Source organism: Ciconia boyciana, chromosome 1 (assembly GCF_034638445.1).
Source record: "Ciconia boyciana chromosome 1, ASM3463844v1, whole genome shotgun sequence".
NCBI classification, from domain to species: Eukaryota; Metazoa; Chordata; class Aves; order Ciconiiformes; family Ciconiidae; genus Ciconia; species Ciconia boyciana.
The window spans coordinates 75,800,956-75,811,602 of NC_132934.1; the positions used below are offsets into that span (position 1 = coordinate 75,800,956).

Consider the following 10,647-nt stretch of genomic DNA (forward strand, 5'->3'; position numbering starts at 1 on the left):
TCTGCCAGATTGAAAATATTAGGGTTTCACAAACAGCTCACCGACAAGGCAGAATGTTTATTCTATTCCATGGTATTTGTAAAGAATTGTTTAAGCTAGTGAGCTTGGATCAGGAATACTTGCAAAACCCAGTCAACTGGGAATGTGGTTAGTACAGTTTTTGTATCTCTGGGACATTTAGAGGCATATGAATTTCATGATACTAATAAACCAAAGGAGGTATAAGCCTTCTACTTTTTGTCTGAGCACTGACTGATTATACTGTAAAACATGCTGAAAAATAACGCAGATGCACCTGGGATATTCAGAGTATGCTTGAAACAAAGAGCAATTAACTTAATGAAAAGATTCTGGCAGATACCACTGGTCTTTAGATGAAGTTCATCATGAATGCATTCTGTCATACAACATATACTGCTATTGAAAGATATATTAGTGCTTAAAAATTAACAGACAAGGACATTTTGATTTCTCCAGTTATGTTCCTCCATGAAATGATATAGATTATAAACAATTACTGAAAGTGCCTACAGTCCCATGACAGAAATTAATTCTTCTGTTCTTTCAGCTGCATTTCTTTGTGTCGAGGAGAAGCAACATTACAGTCAGTGTGAGTTAACAAAATTAATTAGCAGTGTCATGAGAAAGATCAGAGGAAAGTAGCATTAAAAGATGAAGAGCACAACTAGGGTTAAAGGTTAAAAAAATAAAACATAGTTGCTTGGACACAGAATCATGTGGCTACTTTTTAATTACATGAGAACTACAGAGGGCTTTCCAGTAAGACCACAAAACTACATAAATAATGTTAAATATATCCTTATCAGCACGGAACGATAACTAACCGATTTATGTATAATTCCAGTTTTGCAACTCAAAAACCAGGCCAACAAAAAAGTACAATAACGATGGAATTAATATTCTGGGTGCCTGTTGTCATGTGCGACACCGGATTTGTACCTAGTACACCACCGCTAGCTCCAGCAGTACTGCACCTCCTCACAGCAGTAGTGACTGTATGCCATAGTCATTAACGAGGCCCCGTAAGACCTGTAAGACCTATCCCCATACTATCGTTATGCAGCGGGACTTGCTCCGGAGGATTGTTCAGAGTAGACGTTTCCTCATGCGTGTAACTGGGGCAGCACTGAGGTCTAAGTAAGTGCTGTTGCCTGTTCTCTGTGGTGACAGATACCTGCAAAAAACCCCACCTGCTTTGCAGTCAAAGATAGCTGGGTTGTTTTAATATCTCACTGACTTTATTGACCATCAGCAACTTACAGGGCCAGCAGTGAAGTGGTGAAGGAATCTGTCTTTGTCAGAATTAAAAAGGCTTCACTATCCAGCTGGGTGGTAAAAGGTTTCCCTAAGACTATTGAAAAATTGTTTTTGATGAAGTAGTTGTCCAAAAAGACAGTTTTAATAATCTTTTCAGGGAAGGTGGTACAGTGTATTTTAAATTTTGAGTGGGACATACAAAATGGTCTAAATGGCAGGAACTTTACAAATAATTTCCTTATCTGAACTAGTAACTTTTAATTAGTTTGCGTTCAAAATGTTGCAATGAATATATACATCACCCTTTGGGAACTTAAGTGAGGATGGATTAAATACTCTGTTTACACAAATGATGATTTCAGGGTATATGCAATACAAATATATATGCAATACAAATGTTAAAGAAATTTGAAATATTTCACCAATTTGATAGATTATCTGTCAAGTAGCCAGGGTGATCACTGTTTTCTTCTTCAACTGTAAGACAAGACACAATGGGGAAAAATAAGCTGTAGATAAAGGAAAGCTCAGTCAGCCAAAGTTTTCACGCGATAGATGTGCCTCAGGCACAGGCCTAGTGTAATGTGACTGCTTAGCTAAGAGATGCAGGCATCTGTAGAAATAATCATAGCTTCTCTCATTTTAAATGTAGGAATTTTTCTGTTTGCTGAAGAGCAAAGATACAAACCATGTCCAGAGGGATATCTGAGTACAAGGCACACATTTTTCATGCAGAAGTAAATAATGTATTTGTTCTTTATTTGCACGTTTCTCAGTCCAGAGGATTCTAAAATCACCTGGAAGTGATCTTATGAAAGTGCAGGGCTTACCCAGGTTTGACTGCGTTGTTATTCCCTACTACAATGATGGCAATGTTATTCCACATAGTATTTTTCAAACAAGCTGCCAGTTCTGCTTAGCTCTCTCAGATATGTCACCTTTTTTCTTAGGGGGCTGCTGCTGTCCACTGTCTCCTCAGGAATAGCAACAGCAGGCAGGAAAAGACCACAACAATTTATGAATTGTGCACCTCAGAGGATTGTCTCTTTTTGTTAGCACACAAATGACACTTTCACCGATTTATCTTTAGAACTTCTCATATATTTTGTCCAAAGCACTGTGTTCATTTTTAATTCTGCCTTTCTCTCTCAGTCACAATGCCACTGAATTTTTTTGGTTAGCAGAGTTCTGCCAGGGCAGGGGAGAGAGAGCTGAGCACAGAGCCCCAGCGCTACATGACGTACGGTGGGAGATTTTAGGAAGTGGAGAAGACAGGAGTGATTCCAGCATACCTACTCATACACCAGGTAAATTCTGTCAGGAGTTTTTCACACCCTCTTTTCATTTCAGGAAAGCTGCATACTTCAGAATACTAAGGAGACGTGATATCGCAGTGATGGCAAGGCAGTTATTTATTACACACTCTTGATGACGTCAAAGCTGATTAGGCAGAAACAACAGGCCTGTCTTACCACTCATCTATGTGGAAGGTACAAAACTACCTCATATTTTACTAGGGTTTTACTTCACATTTCCTAATTCAAGTAAAGCGCTTTTTCTTCCTGTCATGATGACGGAAATTAAGAGGCTGAATAAAGAACTCACAACAAGGACAATAAGAAACAAAGGCAGCTTCTAGCCACCCTCTGTTCCTGAACCAAAGAGGGGAAGAGCATAACTTAGACAAACTCCTGGGCTTGTATATGCTACACTACAACAGCCTCCCCGGCACCCAGGGGCCAGAGCACAGCACAGACTCTCCACAGCACAGTAAGGTGTACCCTTCTTTTACAACCTCCCTGTCCCCAGCTCCATTTCCAAAAAATAGTCTATGTACGTGAAGAGGTGAAAGGTAGAAAGACATGGATAGCATAGATTTAGGATCTCAGCCTGGTGAGCTGTATGTGTGCATCAGACGATGAGGGGTTCAGGATAAATGGCTTTGCAGGAAAGCTGGTCTAGGGAGGAAAGCTGAACTATAGCAAGGTGAGGGACCTGGGGAACGTAGCATAGGGGTCCTCATCTAATGGGGTGCAATATGCATGAAGGAGATGAGGAAACACAAGTTATTTGAGCCTGACTCAGTAGCTGGGTTTAGCTGGGTGGTGTTGTGGACGGGAGATGTGGGTTCTGAAGTTCTGAAGTGAGAAGTGTAAGCACGTAGCAGGGGGTGAGGAGACAGAGCTGGGAGGGTTAGACAGTATCTTTGGGAGGCTGGGAACACATGAATGAATTATGGGATTTTTCAGGATATTTCAGGGCTCTGCCTCTAAACGTCATTGGGACCCCTTGTCAGCTGTGCCAGCGTCAGAGCTCTCGAGTGCAATATGTGCATCCCACAGCTCCTCTGCTGGCACTTTTTAGGATTCTTTTAAGCCTTTCCTCCACGACATAAGAGCCAATGCAGGAATGAAAATTTCACAAGCAAACAATATTCTGCAGAAAAAGAAGCCCCAGTAGAGTTTTGTTTTGGAAAATTCAATTCAAAATAGCCATTCCCTTGAATCTAAACCAATAAAAATCTGAAAAGCAAATTAAAAGCAGAATATACAAAAGTTTACCTACTATCATTTATCTGATTCATGTTCTACTCTGTGTAAATGTATACCCTAATACAGTACACTCTGTGTAAATGTACACTCTAATACAATGCACTCTGTGGAATAATATCTCATTTCAAACCAGGCCTTTTAGATCAATTTACTAAATTGTTAGTAAATGAAATACTGATAAACCCCTTTTAAAAAAGTCAGGGTAAGACAAAACATGCATTTACCTTCTTCTTGTGCTTTCCATAAGGAACTAAGGAACAGTGCTGCAGCTTCAGAAAGAGATAAAGGATTTGTGTTTCGGCTGCGTGTTTCTAGAATTATAAAATCAGAGATGCATGGTTTGTTAGTGCTTACTGGCATTTATTTATTTTGTTCTTTGCTTTTTTATCTCTATAACTAGAGACCCAAAGAGAAAAAAATACGGTTTGTCTCCTTCACTCTATAACATTCTCTGCTCAAAACCAGCCTGACAAATATCTAACACAGAAGAGACTAGTAATCTTTTTTAAAAGGAGGCTGTTTTTAAAGTCCCTTAGAAGGTAAAAATAACATTTTTTTTTTTCATATGTTCCTTACTTTGCTACAACATTGTTTCCTCCAGAAACATTGTCTAGCATGGATTAATGTTGTCTACTTTTGTCATTTGTCAGTTCAGCACAATTAATAACAACTTTATTTTTTCCAGTGGAAAAAGAAAGTCAAAGGTACTGATGATAATCCCACTTAACTGCCAGGTCAGTCTAGAACATCGCTTACGTAAATGAAGCCACACAGGTACGCAAGAGAGGAAAGTCAGACAGTCATGTGCTTTTCAGAATGAAGGAACTAACAAAAGGGAGTTTAATTGCTTCCTTGAATATAATTACAGGAAAACAAGTCCCCTCCAGTTTCTATGGATTTCTCCCATAATCTGAGGAAAGACTGATGTGTTACATACACCTGTGCACATGTACTTACCGAGCTGCATTCTGTCATACAGATCCTTTCGCTGGCTCTCATCTGAGATGAATCGACGTCCCTCTACAAAAGCAGTGGGGAAAAGGGTGAAAACAACCTCCTAAATCTGTTGTAATTCCTACTTTGCAATCCCTAAAGTAGTCTTTTCAAGATACAAAATTACAAAATTACAAATACAAACATAAAATGGGAGGCATAAGTCCATCCCAGGGTCTTTCCAAATCAGTAATAGCCCATCCTAAACCAGAACACTCAAGATATACTTTATTCCATAGAACTGGTGTTTCAGCACTTTTCATTCTTGTATTAACCTGCTGTAGGAACTGTACGGAGGGAGGCGTTTACTGTCTTTTCCTCACTCTTTCCTCGACTGCTGTACGGTCAAGAGTCTTCAATCTCTTTGCTGGACTATAAAGTATTGCCTTTTAGAGGCATATTTCTATTTAAAAAATGAAAAAAAACCCTAAAAAAATAAAATCACATTACTTCCTATGCATCAATAAGAATGATACACAGGTCGGTATAGAAGTAACACAGTGCATTATTCCGTTGGAAGAATTAAACAAAACAAAAAAGGGCCAAATTCTTGGCATTTATGAATAGGAATAATTTTATCAATGTCACTAGAACTTCTTCCAGCTACACTTACAGTTGTTTAGAGCCTATATTTATTTCATGTTGTTATTATTTGTATTGTCTCCCTTTTGCATTTCTCTCAGGATTGTAAGCTTCATTTTTTTTTTTTATTTCAAGGAAGCTATTTTTCTTGCTCTCTTAATACCTACCTTGCCTGATAGCTTTTAATTTTGAAACAACAGTTCAGAATAGAACTTTTAAAAATACTAATATTTCAGTTAAATTTCATGGGTTTGCATCAAAGGGCAATATCCCTCTTTGGCTCTAAATTTTATCTTTATATTTAGTGCTTCTTTAACTCTGGACTAACAGAAACTCAAAAGGTCATTTGCACAATGTTAACACCACAATATTGGTAACACTGACATCCAAGTTCTCCTCAGAAGAGGTTGCTTGTGGTCTTAATAGAACTCTAATGCAAGATTCTTGTAATAGGAATGTGTGTTCTCCTATTGCTTGAGAAGATGTTTTAATAAAGCCTGAGTGAGAATAAGGAATGATAACTATATCCAGTGCATCTTAAACTCCCTTTAAGATTATTTCAGGTAAGGAAATGGCCTTTCCAATAGGTTTTACAATCAAGCTTCAAACTCTATACATTTTCAGCACTTTCTTTTGCTTTTCTCCTTCCAACACTTGCTTTCTTCAATTTGATTTCTTTCAAAAATAATAATAATACTGGCAATACCACTGTTTCAGAGACAAGAAGAAATACCAACTAGCACATCCCTGCAGGCCTCAGAACTTCTACCTCCACAGCATCCTCGGGGATTTACTGCTTGTGTGGAGCCAAACAGATCAGGAATAATCCAGTGGTAGAGAAAGTTACCTCCTCAAAACGGAAAGAGCTTGGGACTTACGTGCACCCTTCAAATAGAGCATAGCCTGAGGAGTCCAGTTTCTCCTTTGGAAATGAGCCTTTATGCCAAAAAAGAGAAGAGACGTGTCAACGTTGCATGCCATTACTAACTAGCACAAATACTTAAATGGCACCAGCCTGTGAGATTCATGGAAGCTGCACATTGAGCCTGAGCAAGCTGTTTACCTGAGGTGCACTCCAGGAGAAAGATATGAAGGACGCTGCCAGGAACAGTGCCATTGCAGGTGCTGTCAGCTTACGCAGTCCCTGTGCACAACAAAGAACCACAAGGTACAGGAAAAGCCTTTCAGATCTGTAGATCCTCTCAACTTCAAATCTAAATGTGAGGGTATTTCCAGTTGCTCCTTTCTCCCTGTCTTGCTGCCAAACCTCCTCTTGCTCAGTGGCTATTTCAGCTTCAATACACAGTGATCTGATGGGAGGAGGAATGTTAAATCAAACATACTTTATTGTCTTTACTCATATTCGGTATAAAGGTTCCATACCGGTGAGAACTGACATCGAGGGAAGCACCTTTTGTGCTCCTATTTACAAGGACATTAGGTCCTCCAGAAATTAGAATAGTGTACAAACTAAGGGGGAAAGATGATATAAAGTATATCTTGATTTTACCAAACCTTGAATCATAGAGTTTAGCCAACAAGGAAACGTAGGGACTTGCCATTCCAAACAAACCAACCAACCAGGAGAGCAGATCACTACTTCCTCAGGAAAAGAAAGTTTTTAAATTTAGCATCCTATTTGCATCAACCGTGATTACACACATGTCACGAGAGAGGCTTTTTTGATTCTTGGAGCTTGTTCGCTGATGTAGCACATGCAAATGAAAGCATTGAGCATGAATCCTCTGTGAACAAGTTGCACCTCTGCTTGTTCGCACAGACCATGTTGTTATTCGTGCATTGATAACAGTGATGGGCAACAGAGAGCATCTAACATTATGATTCACAGTGGTTTATTTCATCCTCTTTTTGAGAGTACATTGTGTTATTAATGTTTTTTTAATGCAGTTATTTCAGGCACACTGAATATAACTATGTACATATTCCTCTCAGGTTATGTTTGAGTTAAAATTATTAAGACCCCCTGCAGTTCCTAAATATTACACTCAAATGAAAAAGCATAAATTGCAAACTAAATGTTTCCCACACACCAAAAGAGTCTCACTCACCTTCATACTTAGTTCAGTGGCAAATCTTCAGTCTTCTTTTCTTGGGATAATATGTCACAAGATCTCCTACAGGTTTGGGGGTCCCTTTTTAAATCTTCGGAGTGAAGGTACCCTCCCCTTCTGTGGCAGGGCGGAGGAGTCTAAAGGGATCTCTTGTCAGCCCTGTAGATGGAGAAGTAGAAGGTCTGATGACTCCTGCGGGAAACCTGTAGTCTTCAGGAAGTCAGGGAAATGATTGAAAGATGGATACACTTGGAGATGCACTCCATTAGCCAGGTGAATACCTTCTGAATACATCAGCATCAGCCCTGTGCATTTGCAATACGTCACCTTCTTGCTAGATGATCGATAACCACAGCCAGAAGCAGGTATTAATATGGATGATGAGTGTTTACCTAGGATAATCTAACATATATCAGATTGCTATCCATTGTGGGAGTTGGAAAAGTTAGTAAATTACTCTCCAGTCATAACATGCCAACATCAAGGAAAAGGTGACTTATCCAGTGTCGCTAGCTTGAGGTTATTCTTAGCATACATTTAGAGGATGCAGTCTCTTGTTTGACTCTCTAATGATCTCTTGTATCTAGTTTTCTTACACACAAATAAAAACACAAAGCTGAATTAAAAAAACACCAAAAAAACCCCCAACCCTCAATAGTCAGAAACATTTTTCTGTCTCATGGATTGGTTGGAGTAACAGCCCAGATCGTGGGCTTGAATAGGTCAAGCGGTGGAGCAGTAAACAGAAAAAAGGCAGGAAGTGGGAATCAGAGAAGCCATTTCCATAAGCTACTTCTAAGTGATTGTTCGACTCATCACAGTCATGGATAGTGGGTTTGGTCCTCAGGCAAAGAGCTAATCATGCTTGATGCCCAGCCTTGCTGGTTCTGTAGCTAGGGCTTTTATCTCTGCTCCTTCGTTTTTTCCTTTGTAAAATGGGAGAGGGGAGCAGAAGGGGAAGCAAAGCAAACAGGGAGCCAGAAATTTGCTGATTAGAAGATTGGCCAGTAGAAAGTTTACTGTGGCAGCCTTACAAACAGGACCAGCCTGTGGTGTAACAAAAATACAGGTCAGCCTGCATGTGTGACAAACACATGCTCATGCATGTGGAGTCTGAATGAGGAGTGCGCAAACAGGCACTGCTAAGGCTTGCTAAGAGCTTTTCCCTGACGTGATGTGTCTGTGGAAACTGCTCTGAAGCACACTGTTAGTGAAGGTGCAATTGCTCTCTTGCTTTTGGGAGGGATATTGCTCTGTTCTCTGCTCATGCCAGACAGGATTGTTCATCGAATATACAGACCTGGCATTAGCTGCAGCTCACTCTGGTATAGATGCAAGAAATGAGAGGGAAGTTCAGGTTTTGGGCTCATGCAGCTCTCGTGATGGCTGGGAGCTGCTATTATACTTCTATCCTTTAAAAAGGCCATGCCATGATGCACCTTAGCCAGCAGAAAGGATTCTACTTGCATCTACTTCAATGTGAAGTTTACATTTTCCCTGCTCTTTTCCTCTTGCTCTGACAGATCAGAGACATTTCTTGATGATGTTTAACCCTTAGCCTTAGAAAGGGGCTATGCATTGCATCCAGGAGACATTTAACAAGCAGAGACTTGGAAAAGATAAAGCTACTCACCTATTCCCTTCTGTAGCGACTTCAGAGCCTCTCTTTATGCACAGACCACAGGGCCAGAATCAAAACACACAACTGAGTCTGTGAAAATTAACCCCTTACCTTTCGTATTGGTCAATGTAAAGTATATTCTCTTCACAATGGTTCTCCTTGTGGTAGAAAAACCAGAATGTGTTTGGCACTGAAAATAAGCTCTGGTTCTTCTGCCACTGGAATGAGACAAGTTAACAGAAAATAAACTGAGAAGACAACCAGCTCAGCCCCTTCGGTTGGAACTGGGGAGAAGGGGAAGAGAATGGGAGGCACGGAGAAACATTTATGTTGTTACCACACTGTAGAAAGACAGCTTCAGCTTTTCTTATCTTTTGACCACTTTGCAAAGTCTGAGCTGCTCTGAGTTGGTGTTGCTGGATTCTCACTCTCTCTTCCAAACCTGGCTGTATTGCCAGAGTCCCACTCGCCTCCTTGTAGAGACTGGGCCTTGTTTGAGGCTGTCTGGAGGGCAGCAGGGAGCTGAACTGGACAGGTCAAAACCTGAACTGGCTTATTGCGGGGTCAAGTGACCATCAGCTCAAGAGCAAACGCAGGGCCTTGACAGCATCCTCTGAAATTAAATGGTTTTAATGTTGTACCATCAGATGTCTCAGTGGCACTAAGGTGTCTAGAAGTGAAGTGTTTAGTTTCAACCAGTAGCAAGAGACAGGCTACCTTGCCCAAACATCATCCAGGGCACCTGAGACACGCACATGGGACTGCCAGCTGTGACACAGGGCCTGCAAGAGACCCAAGACTTGTGGAGAAGCAGCTGAAGGGCAGGCAGGATCCGTAGGGCACCTAACATGTCACTAATTGCTTTTGACTAGGAACTGAATCACTCCTACAGAGTGGAGGGAAACAGGACTTCAAAGAGCACCTCTGGCCGCAGAGGGTAGAGCATTAAGAGAGAAGAACTGAATTCCCCTCTGGAGATGTCTGTGTCTCTTCATTGGCTTCAGACAGCATTTTACACAGACATCAGGTGAAATGAACCCAATCCCAAAATGAATTTCCGTAATGGTTTTTTTTCCAAAAAGTTTTTATTTTTCTCTTAAATTCTCTGTGCCTTTGTGACTTACGGCCCTAAATCCATTTATTTTTACTATGACCAAACATTCTAAGTTGCTTTGGTGTTTCAAAAAAATATATTTCAAAACCACCTCCCTGGAAATCTCTAAGAAGTCTGCATGCAGAACAAAGAACTCCAGGTTTGTCAAGTCTACTTTAGTGATTAAAATTTAAAAGACTCTTCTTCTCCCTTCATAGCTCTTTCTTGTCATGATCCTATGAGAAGGTGGTCATACTACTCTTCCCAGAAATCTAACCACTTCTAGGATGGCATATGGGACATGATTTATTTGCAAACAGCAACAGGAGGCAATACTTTTGGAAGGAAATGCATGTACTGAGAGTGTTTGCATTTACGAAAAACCATGCGGATGTGTATGGGCATATGTAAGCTTGTACTCTTGAAAAATGAAGTAGCCTATAATCGGGTTATGGA

At 40.3% G+C, this 10,647-nt stretch overlaps 1 protein-coding gene across 1 annotated transcript; it reads right to left on the reverse strand.

Annotated features, from left to right (window-relative positions):
• Nucleotides 1–1,696: 1,696 nt before the first annotated feature.
• SPX (spexin hormone) lies at nucleotides 1,697–7,604 on the reverse strand. The gene is made up of 6 exons (XM_072850046.1): nucleotides 7,475–7,604; nucleotides 6,469–6,549; nucleotides 6,284–6,341; nucleotides 4,788–4,850; nucleotides 4,055–4,141; nucleotides 1,697–1,755 (listed from the first exon to the last, which is right to left on the reverse strand). The coding sequence occupies exons 1-6, from the start codon at nucleotides 7,478–7,480 to the stop codon at nucleotides 1,697–1,699; spliced, it is 354 nt and encodes a 117-aa protein (XP_072706147.1). The 5' UTR covers nucleotides 7,481–7,604.
• Nucleotides 7,605–10,647: the final 3,043 nt, after the last annotated feature.

Bases quoted from the DNA above. Each gene is read 5' to 3' on its own strand.
- SPX (XM_072850046.1), bottom strand. The intron at 4,851-6,283 runs GTAAGTCCCAAG...CTGCTTTTGTAG, and splicing joins GCTCTATTTGAAGGGTGCAC to AGGGACGTCGATTCATCTCA. The intron at 4,142-4,787 runs GTAAGTACATGT...TTATAATTCTAG, and splicing joins GTATGACAGAATGCAGCTCG to AAACACGCAGCCGAAACACA.